General features: G+C 32.6%; 1 protein-coding gene across 9 annotated transcripts in view; it reads left to right on the forward strand.

Annotated features, from left to right (window-relative positions):
* Window positions 1-20,737, forward strand: part of HAT1 (histone acetyltransferase 1) — a 43,309-nt gene that overhangs the window by 10,768 nt on the left and 11,804 nt on the right. For all 9 annotated transcript variants that reach the window (XM_039856034.1, XM_039856038.1, XM_039856042.1 and 6 more), the window contains 6 exons: window positions 5,224-5,299; window positions 8,740-8,860; window positions 17,581-17,760; window positions 18,023-18,144; window positions 18,645-18,749; window positions 19,070-19,176. In XM_039856034.1, the coding sequence (XP_039711968.1) occupies window positions 5,224-5,299; window positions 8,740-8,860; window positions 17,581-17,760; window positions 18,023-18,144; window positions 18,645-18,749; window positions 19,070-19,176 (711 nt within the window). The remainder of the gene's footprint in view (window positions 1-5,223; window positions 5,300-8,739; window positions 8,861-17,580; window positions 17,761-18,022; window positions 18,145-18,644; window positions 18,750-19,069; window positions 19,177-20,737) is intronic.

The following is a 20,737-nucleotide window of genomic DNA, read 5'->3' on the forward strand; positions in this document are numbered from 1 at the left end:
TTGAGATTCTGCCTGGTAATATTTTGTTAAGAATTGTTGCATCTTTGTTTATGAGTGGTTTCTTTTCATGTATATCTTAGTTTTAGTTTAGTATTGGGGTTTTGTTGGACTTATAAAATGAGTTGGGAACTGTCTCTTCTCCATTTTTTGAAAGAGTTTGCATAATACTGGTATTCTTTAAATGTTCTATAGAATTTACTAGTAAAGCTTTGTGTGCTTTGAGTATTCTTTGTAGAACATTTTTAACTGTAAATCTAATAGATTTAGTACTATTCTGATTTTCTGTTTCTTCTTGTGTCAGTTTTGGTAACTTTTGTCTTTTAAGGACATCGCCCATTTCATCTAACTTTCTTGGAGCTATGTTGTTCATTGTATTTCTCTATTGCCCTATTAATGACTGTAGAATCTACATTCCCTTCTTGGAGATGTTGGTAATTTGTGTTTTTCGCTCTTTTTTTTCCCTTGATTACTCTGCCTATGAGTTTATCTTATTGATCTTTTCAGTAATTGCTTTTCTCTGTTGTTTGTCTATTCTTTATTTCCCAGTAATTTTTATAATTTCCTTTATTAGTTTTATTTGCTATTTTTAAAAACCTCCCTTATGGTAGATGCTTATGTAATTGATTTTAAAGTTTCCCTTTCTAATACTAGCAGTAAAATTATAAAAGTACTGATTCAGTTGCATCCCACTAATTCTGTTATGTTGTATTTTTATTACACAATTGAAAATATTTTCTAATCCCCCTATGTTTTCTTCTTTGACCTCTGGGTTATACAGAAAAACACTGCTTAATTTCCAAATATTTGAGGCTTTGTTAGCTATCGTATTGTTATTAATTTCTGACTTAATTCCATCAATATCAGATTATTTCAGTTCTTTTAAATTTATTGAGAATTGTTTTATAGCCCAGTGTATATTGTCTGTTTTGGTGACTGTCCTAGGTGCACTGGAAAATTATTTATATTATGCAGTTTTATATAGGGTTCTATAAGTGTCAACAGGCTTAATAGTATTGTTCAAGTCTTCTAAATTTTTGCTGATTTCTATCTGCTTATTCTCCCAACTATAATGTGGATTTGTCTATTTCGTCAGTTAATTTTTGCTTCATGTATTAGGTACATACAAATTTAGACTTGTGTCGTCTTGATAAATTGACCCCTTTTATCAATATAGAATGTTCCTTCTTTATCTCTGGTAATAAAGGGATCTCTATCTCATTCCCCTCTTTAGTTCTTCATCTTGACTTATATTGACATCTACTCTGTTAGATATGAATATTGCAACAAGAGTTTCTTAAGCATGGGAGAAATAACAGTATGTTGGGAGACAGCCACGTTTATCCATGAGCTGTTCATTAGAGCAAGAAGATATAGAACATTTAAGGAAGAGGTTGGGGGTATGGAGAATTTTGGTGATTATTGACCTGTAAGTTTCACAGTGGTCACAGGGAGTTGGGAAATGGCATTTACATTAGTAGTTTTATGCTACTGTGTGGGATGAGTATCCAGGTAATAAAGAATAACCTAGGAACTTGACTAAAGTTGACTGAAATAAAGAATGTGATGGAATTATGATAATGTCTAAGGAATGTTATAATGTTAAGACCTCTAATGTTGCAGGCTGGTGGTGCTGATGGGGATGTTGCCAGGAACACACTGGGCCCTGTCTTTACCCTTGCATTTTAGAATAATATAATTAACCTTATTTTTCAGTTTAGCATGGTCAGGAAAATATATGTTGGCCAAAACACTAAGGTTTCGGTTATTTAAAGAACACAGGATTATGAATAAACTTGGATATAGTCCAAAATACAATTAGATACCATGAGGAATATATCATGGCATCTCTGAAGCTGCTTGAGCGCTGGAACCCATTTATATCTGCATTCTGAGCACCTGTCATTGGGTAGTACATATGTTAATTGCTTAAGTATTCATTCAACAAACTTTAAAATTGATTAAATTAATGTGATTCAGTGATTTCTTAATTTTCTTTTTGGCTAATAAGACATATGTAGAATGCATCTTTTATGCATCTTTCCTTCCAAATATACAGAAGTGATTCAGAGAACTAGGAGATACAGGAATTACATATATGAGTAGAAACAATAGGCATATATCCAGAAAGCAGATTCATTGCAGGTCCTATGCTCTATGTTGGCAATAAGGTGCTATTTAATATTCCAAGTCCTGATCTTTCATTTTTCTCCAAAAATTTGAGTTACATACATTTTCCTGGAAAGAAAATTTTTAGTGCTTATTTAAAATTATTTCAGATTTTTATATCATATATTTCTCTTTGGAAATATTACATATTTTGCAGGAATTTTGGAATGTGCAGAAGAATATAAGAAATTTAAAGTACTCATAATTCCACCACCCAAAATAAGTACTACAGAAATAATTATAATACAGAATTATAATTTGGGATATTTCTTTCTAGTTTTTCTAGTATATATATATATTATTTCTCTTGTGTAAAATTGTGGTCATGATGTCATGTTCTGTTCACTTAACTGCACTGTGAACATTTTCTGTCACCCAATATTTCTCAACACAATGTTTAATGATTATATAAATCATTTCATGTTTATATAGTTTATTCTTTTGCTCGACATTTGGGTACCTTGCTTGCTATCTTTACTGACGTAACTTTATTGTAAAGACTTAAAAATGTTTAATGTTTGTTATATCCAGGAGAAAGTTCTTTGTATATGTTCTCATGTATGTATATATATATGTCAGATTGATTCAGCCTTAAACCCACTACTTACCAACTTTGTAACCTTGAGCAAATTAGTCCTTTTTGTATTCATATATAACATAGACGTTTTATTGCTCTTGTGAAGATTAACTAGAACAGTTTTTATAAAATTTTTAGCAAATTGCCTGGCTCACAGTAAACGTTCAAGTGACAACTAATAATATTGTTAATAACATATTATTTTGTGTACACCTGCTCCTGAAAAGCATATACAGTATCGGCATACAACATTGTTTACACAAAAACTTGCAGTACACAAATGTTAATAGCACATTATTCAAAATAGCACCAATGTGGAAACATCTCAAATGTTTACTAACTGATGAATGGATAAGCAAATGTGGTATATCCATGCAGTAGACTATTATTCAGCCACAAAAAGGAATGAGCTACTAGTACTTAGTACAACCTTTGAGAATACATTAAAAGAAGACAGACACAAAAAGCCACATATTGTATGATTTCATTTAGGTGAAATGCCCTGAATAGGCAAATTTAGAGATTTGATTTTATTTCTTTCATAGTAATTACTATACTTGCATAAATATTAGAAAAAAATTTTTTTGAGAATAGAAACTCACATTTGTCTCTTATTTATTAAAAGGACTAACTTCTATTCTTTGTGCCCCTGTTTGTTCCTTTGGTCTAGGCCTAGGCCTTTTTACCTTAAAAGCCTTCTTTTGAGGAGATAACTTTCATTCTAATCTCTGTCATAGCCCTTGATATCTTCTCAATGAATGAAATCCCAGGAGCTTTTGGACAACATTTTAGAAATATGCCCAGTGTGGTCAAAGGTGTACAGTGAACAAATTTTCATTTGTAATATAACGACTAATATAAAAACTTCACTTATTGGATATTAAACGAATCCTTTTAAAAGTATATAGCATTGGTTTTAAGGAGTTTCTCTTGATTTCTTTTTTTTTTTTCTTTCTTTTTTTTTTAGGTGAGGCAACCCTTGGTTGACCTCACAGATTGCAAGGACCTTGTCAGCTTACAATCCCTTTTTAAAAATTTTTATACCTACAGCATAATACCATTATCTCACCTAAGAAAATTAATGGTAATTCCTTGATATCATGTAATTTTCTGATTTCTCTGGTTGACCTGGAAAGTCTTCAATAACTTCTTTAAAAAATTACTTAAACCAGAATCCAGTCCAAGATCATGCATTGTATTTGGTTGTAGTGTTTCTTTAATCTCTTTTTATCCAGAACAGTCTCTCTTCCCCAACATGAAATTTTACCCCCCATGCCATTGATTTATTTGGAAGAGTAGTCATTGTATAGAAAGACAAATTAGATAAATCTACATTCTAGATTTTTTAATTTCCTTCTAGTAGTATGTAACTTGTTCCCCTACCCTCTATACTTTTTATAAATTGGAAGGTATAAAGCTGGATTAGATTTAGGATAAATTTTTTTTGGTAAGATAACTTGATAGATGATGCTGTATACGTTATATTGCATTGAATCAGAAGGCACATGATGTTGGTCTGTCCAACAATGAGTGATTCTAAGATCTCTTGGAAAGGTGGTGACTGCCAGATCTCTACAATGGGCAGATATCTTTCCTTCTATAAATCAGTAATCTGCTAGATGATACTTTGGTAACCTACAAGTGACCTGCTCTGTGAGGACAGTGTTAGAAATTATTCATCTGCAACTTATCTTTTTTCATCCTTCAATTGCTTAATTTTTTTTTTTGGAAAAGTTTTTCTTCATAAGATAAATGATAGTGGGAAAATGTCCCAATGCTCACAATACATGCAAAGAAAAATAACAACAGGATACCCATTTCCATTTTGAGTTGGTAGAAATTAAAGTTGAGGGTATAGAGTATTGTCAAGAATGTGTGAAACAAAGGAGTTTAAATAGCTGCTGGTGGGTATGTAAACTGTTATGGCATTTTTAGAGGGTACATAAGCAGTACTTATAAAAATATTTCAGTGCTTTTACTAAGCATTTCTACTGCCAGGAATTTACCTTGTGTGTATTTGTAAAATTACAGCAAGCCATGTATATAAGGATGTCTTGCAGCATTACTTTTAATAGCACAAAAAACCTTAGGAACAACATAAATATTATCTTGCAGTCATAAAGAATAATGTGAGGACATGGGGTTTATCAAACTCAGATTATTCTTGTTCTCAGAATATTTCCTGTAGCATTCCATTTTTGTTTCTTTGATGCTCTAGCTTTTATATCGAAGTGTTTTTGGTTTTTTCTTTTACTGTTTGTGTTGTGTATAAACATACAGAAAAATAAAAACTCACTCAAAGTAATATTTTAATATTCATTGTTCATTTGTCGAGAATCCAGTATAAATCATAATGAAAAAGTGACATTTTATATAAGAAAAATATTGTCTGTATTCTAGTATAGTGACATTCTTGAAATAGAAATATCGGTTACCTTTAATATCTTTAATATTTCTACATTTTTTATTCTTTTAAACAGTTCGTTTTCCTGAAGATCTTGAGAATGACATTAGGACTTTCTTTCCTGAATATACCCATCAACTCTTTGGGGATGAGTAAGTAACTTAGTAATATATTTGTCAGATTAGTATGGCAAAAAAAAATTTTTTTTTTTTAAGAGTTAGAAATCACTTTATTTTCTTTACTCTTGTTTTTCATGTAATTTATTTTAAAATATATGTTAGAATGGCATTTTTGACATTGAGACACCAATTTACTATCATTCCTTTAGCGCTATAGATGCAGTATCTCATTTAATTCTCACCACAGTCTTAGCAATGGTATTTGTTAAACTGCACATTGGTGGAATTGGATGGTTGCCAAAGGACATATGAATGGCAGAAGATTAGGTTCAGGCAATCTGACTGCAGAGCCCATATTCCTAACTACTACTTTTTTCTTCCTATCACTTTGCTATACTTTTCTAGTACACTTCTAATACACTCACCTAAAGCTGGAAAGCTCAAGTTGTTATTAGCTGATAAGTAAATAAGCAGTTAAGGGAAATTTATTTTTAAAAGCAACTTTAAATATGTGTCCTGGGATATTCAGTACAATTCTTTAATTTTCTATACCTTTATTAACATTAGAATAGTTACCTTTTTCTCTAACTTCTGATTTTGAAAAACTTCCAAGTTTGCAAGAATAGTATTTGATATAGCATTTATCTAGATTCACTAATTGTTAACATTTGGCTATATTTGCTTTAATCATTCTCTTATATAAATATATTGATATGTTTCTGTTGAACCATTTGAGGGTAATTTACAGATATATCTCGATTCTTCCTAGAATTCTCCTAAATTCTTTAGTATGTATTTCCTAAAAATAAGGACATTTATTAGTGGTCATCAAGACTTAGGAAATTGGTACTATTTTCTAATATACAGCCCACATTTCAGATTTTGCCAGTTGATTTTCAGTGATTCTTTGTAACAACTTTTCCCCATCTTGGATCCAATCTGGAGTCACATATTGCATTTAGTCGTTGGATCTTTTTAGTCTCTCTTCATCTGAAACAGTTCCTTACCCTTTCTTTTTTTCTTGTGACATTTGGCTAGTTTTGTAAACCTTCGTTTTGGGTTAGTTTATTTCTTCATGATTAAATTTATATAATACATGTTTTTGCAGTACTATGACAGAAGTTTTCTGTGTCCTCAGTGTATCATATCAGAAAGTCCTTGATATCAAGAAAATGAGATAGATAATAACTTGTTGGTGAAGTTAACTTGGATCACTTAGTTTAGAGGTGTCTGCCAGGGTTTCTACACTATAAGGTTAATGTTTTCCCCTTTGTTATTTATATGTAATCTGTAGGGAAATATTCTTGAAACTGAGTTTTAAATTCGTGAATGATTCTTGCCCAAGTCAGTATTTTACTGTGATTATAAAATGCTGTATTTTTAAGTCTCTCATACCTTTTACATATATTAGTTGCCTTTTACTATAAAGAGCTTCTCTTCTTCTCCTTATGTATTTCTTTGTTTATAACAGAATAGACTCAAGGATTTTTTTTTTTTTAATTCAATGGGTTATAATCTGTTCCTGTTAGTAATTTCGATGCTCAAATTATCCCAGAATCAGCAAGTGGCTACCCTGTCAAATTGGCTTTTGAGTTCTTTTGATTTATCATCATCATTTGGGGGATACAATAAGATGTTCCAGATTTATCCCATTGTTTCTCTACTAGTTCTGGGTCAGCCATTTTCCTGGCTTTTTGTAGTAGGGAAAGGTGTTTAGACATAGTTGGCATTTAAAATATTTCCCTTTGTGACTATTTTTCCTGTGCATTATTTCAGCATCATTGACATTTATTTAATGTGTTTTTAAATTGATCAATGTTTCTTCATGGAACAGATTTCCTGAGAATTTCTCATTATTAATGTATCAGATTAGGCATTTTATATCCTTTTAAATACTAATAGTTATATTTTATTATGTTTTGATTCATGTGAAAATTTGAACCTTTAATATTTTAAACATGTTTTATTATAAAAATAAGAATGTTTTTTCTTTGGATTTCTGTCTTTAAGGAGCTATTTATTTATTCTCTTCCTCTTCTATTTAAAATCTTTCCATGGTAATATCTTAATGGGTAGGAACTAATTGTATAGATACTGCCTTTTAATGGCATTTTGCATATATACTTGTCTGATTTGCATGTCATTAAAAGTGGTATGCTGGGATACCCCTCTTCAAAAGTAGACAGATGACAGTCACATAATCGTGACAACCCTGTGTCTTATGATCCAAACAAGACTTTAGTCTTGATCCTAGTATCATTACCACTCCTTTCTATTGCATATAACTTTCAGAGTCCTGGAAGGGATACCGCTCATATTTTATTTTGGCAGTCTAGACAGAAATCTGGAAATGACACTGCTTCTTTCAAGCATTCTTTTTTCAGAATAAACTTTTTTTAAAATGCTTTATTGAGATATAATTTACCATATAATTCATTACTTAAAGTGTACAATTCAGTGGTTTTTAGTATATTCAGTATTGTACAATCATTACCATAATCAATTTTAAGACATTTTTGTCAATTTCCAACATTTCCACCAAAATACTCATAGTAGTTACTCCCTTTCCCCCTCACCTTCCCTAGCCCATCACTGATCTACTTTCTCTCTGTATAGATATACTTATTCTAGATATTTTAGAATCCACTTTTTAAAAGACTTTTTTTAGAGGCAGTGCCAATTTTTTATTTTTATGTAACAAAAATTAATAGAAATAAACCATTAAAAACAATAAAATTAAAATTAAATGAAACTGATTTGTTAAGTCTCTAAACATTAAAACATTTAAGTGTTATTTTCCAAAAGTCTGCCACTGCCATCTTGGGGCTTGTCTGCGCCAATGAATTAAAAGACTCTTTTTAAGCTGGAAAAGGGAATAAGAGCAAGGCTTAGAAGGATAGCAGGGAGCAAGGTTAGAAAAATAGCAGCAGCTCCAGATCTGCTTTCTGAATTCACAGGGAGGTATAATTAGACAAGTGTTGTCACCTCTTTTAGCAGCTCTAGATTTTGGTGATGGAACCAAGTGGTAAGTTGAAATGACTGGGCCAAGGCTACATCTTAGCTGCTTGCCTAGCCAGGTACCAGGTTAACACTGTCTCTGAATTAAAATACGTCTTAGTACTAGTAATAGTAGCAGCAATAGCAGCAGCAGTTGCAATAGTAGTAAGCGTTTAATGAGTACTTAAACAATGTGCCAGTCAATGTTCTAAGCGGTTTACATGTATTAATGTATGTATTTAACCCAGACAACATCCCTGAGGTTGGTGCTATTGATCTCTCTTATTTTCTAAATAAGGCAAGCTGAGATACAGATTCATTACAGATATTTCTTTTCTTTTTTTTTTTAATGTAGTTTAAAATATTGAAACTACCCACGAAGTTAAACTTGTTTATATGTAGGGTTAATATTTTTTAATGACTTTGCAAAGATTCATTTTGGGGTCCTAGATTACTGCTGTTTTTTCCCCTTTCAGTGAAACTGCTTTTGGTTACAAGGGTCTGAAGATCCTGTTATACTATATTGCTGGTAGCCTGTCAACAATGTTCCGTGTTGAATATGCATCGAAAGTTGATGAGAACTTTGACTGTGTAGAGGTAAGAAGAGAAATTTATTTTACACTGTTTTCCAACGGAGTTTAAAACAAGTTTTAAAATGTAAAGGTTCGAGAGAGAGAATCTGTTATATAGTAGCTTTAAACCCCATATTCAGTCTTTAGTTATGGAAATTATTGTCTGTCATTTCAGTTAACCTGATGATTTTGTTCTTTAGCTGATCTGTTTGGACCTTCTTCCTAGTGGACCTTGTTTTTTATTATGCACATGAAAATTACTTCTTTTTCTAGAAGTTAAATAAGATGGCAGGAACTAGATAAATTTTCTACTTTTACTTTGTGTAGAATTTGCCTGTTTAAATTTCTCTTGCTGCATTTCTGATCCCACAAACTTTGATGATATATTCCTTTATGAACATGGGTAATTAAGCTGATTACATTATAAAACTATTTGAAACAAATGGACCGAAAGAGTGATGAAGGCAAAGAGAGGCATTGAAGAGTATGCATCTGTGGCAGGCTGAATTGTGGCTCTCACCAAAAGGCAGTATGACCTCAAAGGCAGAGTGATGTGGCCAAAGCCAAGAAATGCTGGGAGCCACCAGAAATTGAAGAGACAAGGTACAGATACTCTTCTAGAGCCTCTGGAAGGAGTGTGGCCCTGTTAGTACTTTGATTTCAGTTCAGTGATTGATTTTAGACTTTGCCACTAGACCGAGAGAGATAAGCCTCTAAGTTTGTGATAACTTGTTATGGCAGCCACAGGAAACTAATACAGATTTTTGTACCAGGAAGTGGTACTGTCACAAATAACAAAAACTATAGAACTATCTTTAGAAATGAGTAGTGGGTAGAGACTGGAAGAATTTTGAGGCACATGATAGAAGAAGCATAGATTGCCTTGAACAGACCGTTGGTAGAAATATGGATGATAAAGGTGCTGCTGGTGAGGGCTCAGATCAAAGGTAAGAACATGGGAGAGAAAGCGTACATCATCTTAGAGAATACCTATATCATTGTAAACAATGTTGGTAGAAATAAGAATATTAAAGGTTCCTCTGGTGAGAGCTCAGAAAGAAATGAGGAACATGTTATTGGAAACTGGAAGAAAGGAGATCTTTATTATATAATGCCAGAAAGCCTAGCTGAATTGTCTGCACTTATGTGGAAAGGAGAACTTGTAAGCAACAAACATATATTTAGCTGAGATTGCCAAGCAGAATATTAAAGCTATAGCCTGGTTTCTTGCTGCTTATGGTAACATGTGAGAGGAAAGAGATAAATTGAGAGAAGAATTGTTAAGCAAAAAAGATCTAGGACTTGATTATTTGGGAGAATATCAGCCTATCCAGATTGCAGAAGACCCTAAAATTTGGAGATTCATTGTCAGGAAAGTATGCTTTGGAGAGAAAGCCAAGACTGTGGCTAACCTTTTGCTGTTGCTGAAGAGATTAGGCTTATGGATCTCCTCGGTTATCTCAGCAAAAGCCAGGAATAGAGATTGAATAGAGATGAGGGGAGATTTGTGGAGGACCATCTCGTCTAATGGTGTAAACCCTTATGGCATACACAGGTGTCCTACAGGTTTTTGAGGTGGTTATATCAGCAGAAACACTCCCAGTTTGGGCTGACAGTATGAGGGAAGGCTGGCGAACTTTCAAAATTCTATAGGCAGGAAACAGGCTGATGACACTACTGAGCTGCAAACTTTTGCTACCTTTCAAGAAAAAGGAAGAATGACTCTGATGGTGGAGCTTTAGGCACAGAGGGTGAGGCCACAGGCTGGTATTCCTAGGCTTTGAAATCTAATGGAATTTGACCTGCTGGACTTTGAAATTGCATGACACCAGTGACGCCTGGCTTCCTACTATTTTGTCCCTTTTGAAATGGAAAAGTATAACTTTTATCCTATGTCTGTCTCACCACTATTTTTAGAAGCCATAACTTATTTTATAGTTTCACAGGTGAAAAGGAATTCTGTGTTGTATCATACTCAGAATTTCACCCATACCTGATTTAGATAACTTAGATGATGAGATTTTAGACTTGAGTTGTTGCTGGAATGGTTGAAACTTTTGGGGATGTTGGCATAGAGTGGGTCTATTTTGCATGTTTGGGATGGACATGAATCTTTGAGAGACCTTAAGAAAATTATAAGTTTTAAGCTTGTTCTGTTTCTTGGTATTTCTATTTAAAGGCATTAAAACTTTTCATCAAGATTTACTTCACAGAGTTGATATTTTAAAATTAAAGATCATTTCTGTCACCAAATCACGTTTATAAAAAATGAAAAATTGTAAATTACATTCTTGTAGTAAAAGCTCTTGTCCTTTAGACCTATGAATCCAGCAAGTTTTATCAGATCAGATTTGTCATGTCATTGATAATATTGTGCTACATACTGGGCAGAGCATTAAAATGTAAAAATGAAGACCTTATGTTTTACTACATATTGGATGTCATAACTTTCTTCCATAGAAGTAGCAGTTCCTAAAGCAACAACGAAGCCAACTTTCCCAAGGCTTTAAACTTCAGACTTAAATCTTGGGCCAACCTCATGCCCCATCCTCTTTTTGGTAAAACCTCCTCTCATTCATTACTTGGATTCATTGATTCAGCCCTTATTATTTTTCCTTGGTTTTGTTTTATGGTAAAGGACTTTTACTTGTGTGCCCAAGGTCACACAACTAATAAATAATCAAGATTGTACTAGGAGATAATTACTTAGTGGTAGTAGGCATTCTATATAGTAATATTCTATTTAAAAATTTTAGGACTGTTTATGACCTATTCTAAATGGGCCCAGGCTCTTGTGCTTATTAGTTTTTATTTCTATTTTTACAATGTATATTTTATTTATTTTTTCCCACTCTCATACTTTTATGCTATTAGATCTCAATTTACACTGTAGTGAGGGGCTTCCCTCTTGCAAACAATCTCCTTATGGGTGAAAATACCGTGTTGGTAAGCCTAATGGAATTGTAACATGAATTGGATATAGAATGAAAGAAGTCCAAAATAGTCTCAAATCCGTTATCAACTTTAATGTCAGAAATATTTTGAGCACTTACCCTTTTTTTTTGTTCCCACTTCCTAGCCCTGTTTGAGATGATTAAACTTGTCAGATAAATAATATGTAACTATATTTAATACACTATTTTATTCAGTGGTTTGTGTCCCTTGGACATTTTTTAAATTTTGCAGATTTAGAAGTGTTTTTAAGTAATGCTGTAGTTGCGATGATTTGATGTTTGAAAAGATGTGATCTTAGCAAACTAGTATTTAGTACAGACTAATTAAAATGGAATTTTTTCATAATCAAATATTTCTTATTGTTAAATTTTCAAGCCCAGCTAGATACTCTTACTGAACATGCAGGTAATATTTTTCCTTGTGTTGTACAAAATTCACTGTCGTTTGAAGGTTTTGGTTATTTTTTTTTTTTTTTAAGTTCCAGCTGATAGTGCTGAATTGATTTCTTCCAAAGGAACTATTGACTTAGTTATTGATAAATCTTTCAAATGCTATGTGCAGTAAAAATAGCTATGTATTTGCATTGATTTCTAATTGTTCCATTCTTGAAAGCCAGGTTTTTCCATTTAGAAGTACTGTGCTGAGAGTAAGAAATCAATCTTTTATAATGTCTTTTTGTAGGATTATTTATTTGCTTCATGGTCAAAGATCATTTATTTAAATTACATGTTCAAGCAAAGACTTTTTTCCCCCTTATGTAAAAAGAATGGGTAGTGGATGTGGGGAGAATGGCTTCCTACTCAGTTGGCAGTGAGAATGTTCATTCCACAGTGCCTTCTTTTTTCTTGATGCTGGGGATATGGTGGCAAACAGAGTTGCTACTTTCAGGGAGCTTATATTCTAGCCAAGAAGAACAGTCAGTAAACAAATAATAAGTAAACAAATGAAATTCACATAGTGTTATGAAGAAACATTTTGTTGGTTTTTGAATGAAAAGGAGCAGCCAAGTAACAATCTGAAGGGAGAGTTTAGTCAGCAAAGGGACCAGCATACGCAAAGGCCCTGAAATGAGAACTCTTGGCATTTTTGTAGTCCAGGAAGATCACCATTGTTAAATCATGGTGGTAATGGAAAGAAAAGTAGGAAATGATTGAAGGGGTTGGCAAAACTAGATCATGCAGGGTAAGAATTAGTTGATAGCCTTTAGAGGTTTTAAGTAGGTGGGGGTCATATGATATCATTTGTATTTTTAAGGTGATTTTGGCTGCTATGCAAAGAACACACTGCAGAGGGCCAGAGTGAAAGAAAGGAATCTACAACATTGCAGTGTTAAAGGCAACATTGCTCTAGTTGTCTGACTAAGGGTATATTTTGGAGGTAGAGCCAGTAGGATTTGCTGTTGAATTAAATACGATGCGTGAGGGAAAGAAGAACACGGAGGAACCCATTGCTTAAACTCCATTCCTATTAAGTGAAACAGGAAAGATGGGAGTAGAAGTAGGGGACGAAAATCAAGATTTTTGTTCAGATGTATTAGGTTTGAGACTATTACATATCATATTTGAGATTTTGCAGACTATCATGTAGCATTTTTGCACATGAAAAATACACCCTTTTAAATGGTCAGAAACCACAGCAAATCTAAGAAGTTTGCGTATTAGAATTTTGCCATTACATTACTCTTTCATTGTTTATTCTTTTTTCCAGGCTGAGTTCTCCAATTGCACCTAAAATTTTTTTAGTCATACTTAATATGCTTGTATTTCCACTTGTCATCATCTTTAAAGGCATCATAATTATTCTGAATTTTACAATACAATAAACTTGATTATTCTGACACTGATAGTTTGTTCATCTATGGTTGTCCCCAACTTTTGCTTTTATCAGTGCCCTCTGCCCTCTCTTGAGGTAATTTCATTGCTTTTTAGTAACTAAGATCGTTCAGTCTTGCTAATTGCTAGTGTTTCTGGGAAAGATTTGATAGAGGAAGTTGAAATACATGGGTAGGGTTTGTATTATCTGTGAATTTCAACCATCTATTTTATCCTTGTCTCCCATTAATATAGATTGAATTTGAGAGTAAGTGAGAGCAGTTTTAATTTTTTTTCTGTATTCCTTTAGCCTCTTATAGAAAAATCCTGTGCACTTATAAAAATTTAATCTTAAGGAAATGAAAAAGTAAACTTTGATATTTCACTGTACTCTGATAATTGAGTGTTCTTTGAGTAATGCTTTTTATGAAACATAGAATCTCAATATATAATTTTAAAGCTTTCATGGTATTTCATTAATTATATATAGAAATTTTCTAAATTATATATTGAGATTTTAAATTGTGTGTTCAGATTTTTATCTTGAAATTCTGTTTGTGAGTTCACATAGCGAAAAACTAATGTAATATAAACATAATTAAGCTTTTTTTTCCCAGTAGTGGAAAAGTTTAGTATTAATTTCTCTAACAATAATAAGATTTCTACAGTTTAAATATAGTCAGAGAATTTTAAATTGAGCAAATTAAGTAGATAAGGATTTTTTGTTTTATAGCATTTCTTAGGTATTCTTAGAATAGCTTATGTTAAGTCTCTGCCACTTAAGCCAAGTAAAGGACAGTGGTACCACCTACTTAACATGCCTTTAAAATTGCTATTTCAAAAATAACTCACCATAGACAAATGGTGCTATTGAGGTTAAGACACTTAAGAGGTACAGCAAGACCTCGAATAATGTCGTTTCGTTCAACATTGTTGTAATGTTGATGATATTCTGTAGGGGCTTAATTCTTATTTATCTCAATTAGCCTGTGGTAAAATTGGTTTCGTTATACATCATTTTGCCTAAAGTCACAGAACCTATCAATGATGTTAAGTGAAGATTTACAGTAATTTTGTTTTCAAATGTATATAAATACAAATTTAAGTGTAAACATGTTATAGCAAACTGCCAGTTATTCTCAGGCACATTGCTTTATGCAGTGATGAGGAACAGCAAAAATTGCTTCATGGAAACATCACATGTGTAAAAAGGTATAGAACATTGGAAGTTGAAATGACTATAGTAAGAGAGTATGCAATCTTAAACGTTTCATCATGACTCACCTAACATGAGAGCTAAATAAAATACTTTTATACTTTCCTTTAAAAAAAATTGCATGTCTGTTAATGAAATATATCAGGCTTTATTCTGGACTCTTGATTTTTGCAGCTTAATTTCTTATACTTTCTATATTTTTTCATAATTTGACGTTTCGAATAATATTCAAGATAGGGAATCTTTCAGTGACCTTCAGAAATGCAACCTAAACTTTTAGCCAGAATCATTGGAACTAAAAGTTTCAGTTAATCTTTAATTCTACATTCAAGTAAAAGTGGTTAGATAGGGTTTTTCTCTAGTGATCATTTTATTATCTGGCCTGTAATCCAGTATGAAAGATGAATATTTAACTGAACTAAAATATATTTATTATTTTAGAAGAGAGTACAGATCTCTAAGACATGATTATAGATTTTTTTTTCCTAAAGCAGGATCCATTTAATAGAGAAATGAAAACTTTTTTCCTTTAAAGTTCTGAATTCTAGGTTTGAAGAGCTATTTGGTTTTATGTTATGTATTTTATGTACTACATTTTCTCTCACCTATTATAAATAACAGATTCCTTGTTTTTAAACTTAGCCTTTTATTCTTCTGTAAAAGTTCTTAAAGTATTCTGTAAACTTGCCCAGATCAAAATATTTATTCGAAGATATTTATTAAAATAAATAGGTATCCTTCAAAGGCTGACAGTTAAACATTAACTCTTTTTCGACTTTGTCAAGCTCAAACCTGAGTTGCTCTGTCTTCCACCAGAACTGCTACTTGAAACTTAGGCGTTTCTAAGAAATCTTTGAGGTGCATTTGATGCAAGATAGGTAAAGTTATTTGATAATGCTTTGGTAATGCCTTGTTGAGAAGACAGGATATTGGGACATTTTTTAAGAGTTAAAATTATATACAATGTAAATTCCTGGAAGTGTTTTTCTTTTAAACAATAGATTATAAACCTCTTTAAGTAGTGTTTCTTGATTTTTTTTTTTAACTCGAAATAAAATTATACTTTACCTACCCATCACTACTCTGGATTTTAATTGCCACATAACAGACCTATTAAAACGATCCGTTATTAGTACAGTTTCCTCTTGTAATTATTGAAAATTGTACATACTCTGTAAAATATGCTTAAGGATGGTCTCTTGGACATTAGCAGTTTCAAGGAGAAATATTTATCAAAAGTGCTTTAAAAATAAGCAAATATAGTCCTATCAAATGCAATTTGTTTGATCTTTAGTGTGAATGGATTGCAAGGACTGATAGACATATTAGAAATAAGCTGTTGGGCAAAATTAAGAGCTATATTTTAAATAGCTCTTTTTTATAGCTATAAACAAGTTATATATAAATGATGGTGGTAGTAAAGCACCGAAAATAAAACTTGTGATAAATGCCATTCTTGGTTCTCTGTCCTAAAATGTAACTGAATGATAATAAAGTGCTATTCATCTGCAGGTGCATTGCTTCTACTTAGTTAAAAGATGGTTGAAAAGACAGGAATTAGTAGCATGTTGTATTAGCCTTTTGTAGTGTATTTTGTCCTAAGCATCTTAATTTCCCTGTTTTGAATGCTAAGTAGCAAGGGTCTTGGTTTAGAACTAATACCCATCATGCATGTAAACGGTATGAAAGAGCTGCTTAGTAAGTTAACACAAAGTGTTCTTGTGTCAGTCCTTGTGGAAATAGATACAATACAAACATTACAGCTGAACTCACGGCAAACTCCATTAAGTAAAAACCTGGCCTCATTGTTCAGGAAAAAGTTTGAATAGAATGCAAGCTCATTTTGTTGAATGTAATGTCAGGCTTTTAGGGGCTGTATTGAAGGATAAGGTTTTGTTAAGCTGAGACCAATTCATTAAGTTTTATTGCCTGGTGAGAAGCAGTAATACTTTATTGTAAGACTTCATCAAATATTCATGGTTAAAGAGAAGTAGTAAATGTATTCAATCAAGTGGTCTTTTGGGTTTTGAAAAGGATTATGAAGTCTGCTCAGCTGATAGTTTTAACATTCATTGAGGTGGTTTAACAAGGGTAATTTTAATCTCTGAGTTTAATTTTGTTGTCCAGGCTTTTTACTGTCACATATCCAAGTCTGTAAAATTGTCAGTTGTAGGGATGAGTGGATAATACATCTATTCATATATTTATGTATTTCCTAAATGGGTATATATTTTTTAAATTATTATCTTAATTTCAAGTTTGTTGTATGTGAGGGAGTTATGACCTATCTACTTGTTCATTGTGAGGTTGCTGTTTCTCTGGTCAGGCTCTAGCCTCACCTCACTACTGCTGGTGATTTTTTCATGTCTTGGATAATATGGTCTCCTTGACACATACTAAACAATAAGCAGCCTTTTGTTTTGGCCAGTTTAGATTGTTCTGAAGGAACATAGTCAGCATTTTCTATATGTTAGAAATTTCAATAGCATTGCTCTTATTCTTGCACGTGATTTCAGGCTACCCGCCGCCTCTTTTTTATTTCTATATTATGTTTATGCTCATTTCAGATTTGTGTGGCAGTATCTTGTGTACATGAAACTCATCCTTTCCCAGTTCACTACATGTTTACTTCTTTAGTTTAACTGTGAACTGAAGTTTTGTGATTTTATGGGTTTTGTCTATTTCAAAGAAATTAAGCTTATTCAACTAAAAGTCAAATTTGTTACTAATTTTTTCTTACGTCCTTTAACTTCCATTCCTTAGGCAGATGATGTCGAGGGCAAAATTAGACAAATCATTCCACCTGGATTTTGCACAAACACAAATGATTTTCTTTCTTTGCTGGAAAAAGAAGTTGATTTCAAGCCATTTGGAACATTACTTCATACATACTCTGTTCTAAGTCCAACAGGAGGAGAAAATTTTACCTTTCAGATTTACAAGGTAAAATTAAATCTAAATAGTTTTTGGGTAAAAATACTCCATATACCTGAAACTTGTGTACTATTTTTTTATTTTCAGTGATTTATTCTAACTTCAGACACATATTTTTGTCAGCATTAAAAACAAAGAACTATTTTGTATGTGTATCTATGTACACATCTTAATCTGAGACTTCTAAACGTTTTCCCACAGGATTGTTTTGTGTTGTGCACTTTCACTTCTGTGATGAGTTTCACCTGACTTTTCCTGGCTTTTTCCCTAGGCTGACATGACATGTAGAGGCTTTCGAGAATATCATGAAAGGCTTCAGACCTTTTTGATGTGGTTTATTGAAACTGCTAGCTTTATTGACGTGGATGATGAAAGATGGCACTACTTTCTAGTGTAAGTACAGTTCTAAAGCAACAGTAGACCTTATTACCTCCACAAAGCCAGCATTTTAATTGTGGCAGCCCAATTATTGGGACAGTATAATGATATTTTTTCCAGGAAAGAAAACTATTGTTTATGAGGCTTGAGTTTTCCTTCATTATGCTTTGGGGAGACCTTGAGAATAGAGCCGAATTAAATGCTGTTGTCCGTTAGGGCCCTGAATGTAGGCTTAAACAGTAAAATGAGCTTTGCCTGTGTTTTCTTTTACTTGCAACCTATTCATCTTTATAATAGGCAAGTGCACTGAAGTGATGTAAAGAGGTCTGATTTATCCAAGTTGCTGCACACCAATTAAGTGAATTGTACATTCAGAACATAGCAGGTGTACCCATTGGGCCCTCACAGAGTAGCTTGCTGACACTGAAAATTCAGTCGGAGAATGGAAAAGAAAATGGACACTGCATGGGAGCGCGACTGTAATTGACCTGCTTGGCTTTCTGTTTTATCTGCAGATTTGAGAAGTATAATAAGGATGGAGCTACGCTCTTTGCGACCGTAGGCTACATGACAGTCTATAATTACTATGTGTACCCAGACAAAACCCGGCCACGTGTAAGGTAATTGGCAGTATAACACGTGCCTTGTCTTTTATTTCAGAAGGAACTGCTGAAGTTTCCAATACTTGTTATAATAGTGTTGATTTGTTTAAAAAATCACCATTATTCATGGGCTATGTACTGATTTATTTCATTGTTCCCATAGAAACTGAGGAAGATTAAGCCAGTTTTGAGCATCTCGATAATTTTGGGATTTCTTGATGGTTGATTGAAAAAAAGTCACAGAGACTTTAAAATGTTCATAATACTTTAGTGATTTGCAATTTTTAAACTGCTCATGTTATGATATTTTAATTTTAAAATCATTTTTTTTATTATAGTCAGATGCTGATATTGACTCCATTTCAAGGTCAAGGCCATGGTGCTCAACTTCTTGAAACAGTTCATAGATACTACATTGCATCTCCTTCTGTTCTTGATATTACAGGTATGTACATTTCAATTTATTACTGAAAGAGCCTTTTGAAAAAATATTTACTAATTGATTTTGTTTTTTGTCGGAGGTAACTTCTCTTTTAAATAGCAGCATCATCCTGGGGTCTTTCTGGAACTGTCTAAAGATGGCTTAAGGCTACATTTTAAATCATAAGTTTTTGTGGGATTGGATTGCATCTCTAAATATGAAGTGCTTATTAATTGGACAAATTGGAGATTATGAATTGAATATGTATTGGGAACTCTTGGTCAGGTATGAATATGCTGCAAGTATGGTATGACTGATTTGTTTAATTTATTTAGTAAACAGTTGCATTGCTTAGAGACCATGCTCTAATTTTCATGTAGGGGCAGAATATTCTAAACCCTGCTGAGGAAAAAAAGCCAAGGTAAGTAGTTCCTGAGTAGAAAACACATTTCTTCAAGCACGTGTTTTATATTCCTAAAATGTGTGCCTTCATGACAGTAGCTTATAAGGTGAAATGTAGGCTTATTTGATTTGAAAACATTTTTCAGTATGAATTAGTCATAGACGTGGTATTATGAGGATGCTTAGAAGAAGGAAAGAGATTCTACTCTTTAAACAGAGTAGTCATCATTAGATGGAGTTACAGATGATGGTATGTAAATGTGTGAACTACCAAAGAACCAAATTGGCCCAAGGAACATTTATGTTGTCAGTATTTTCTTTCCCTGGAGTAACACTGTTTCAAATTTATTACTCATGAAGTTGCTGATTAAACTGAAAGTCACCTTATTTTTTCCAAGAAAACTACTATGCCAGATATTTACATCTAGATTAGGTACTCAGTTTTATTCTGTGAGTTTAAATACATCTTTGTTTTTAAAACTGCAATATTTGACCCCTACAAAAATATTAGCTTATTAAAAAATGCTATTTTGGAATTTTATATTATCAATTTGCTTAAAGACATCAAAAAATATTCTAGATGTGAGAATAAAGAAAATAGGCTAGAAGGCAGATGATTAGTTTTTTTCTTTTTCATGTAATGTAGTCGTTTTGCTTGTCCTGTCTAAATAAAATTAAAGTTATGCCAAAACAGATTTTGAATTGATCCTGTAGATTAATAAATTAGAGGAAAAGCATGTTGTTTTTAAAAGAGAATTCCATGTTTATAGAGTTGAATTATCTTTCCATCTGACTTTCCTGCTACTGTGAAATGGTTTAGAAGTTTGGGAGATGAAGAAGTCGTTACTAAAGTTAGTTTACATCAAGTTATAAATTATTTCTAACACCTTCACTAGCTTAGTGACTTGTAAAATTATAGAAGCATAATACAAATAACATTTTTTTTTAGCTAAGCTGAAAATCATTTAGCGTCTGTTTACTTATAGAGCTTGGACTTGGTGCTACATGAAGGGACTTTTTTTTTTTTTGGTAATTTTAATCTGGAGACTAGAGTTCACATAAGTAGTCTTTGTCTTCTCTAGTGGGTAATGTGCCAGCAGGGGTTGTTTCTGTGAAGCCTCTTAACCACTTTCTTCTGTCTGTTCAACCAATAAAGTCCTTGATACTTAGCACCAATTAGCAG

This window comes from Pteropus medius, unplaced genomic scaffold (assembly GCF_902729225.1).
Source record: "Pteropus medius unplaced genomic scaffold, Ma_sr-lr_union100, whole genome shotgun sequence".
In the NCBI taxonomy this organism is placed as follows: domain Eukaryota; kingdom Metazoa; phylum Chordata; class Mammalia; order Chiroptera; family Pteropodidae; genus Pteropus; species Pteropus medius.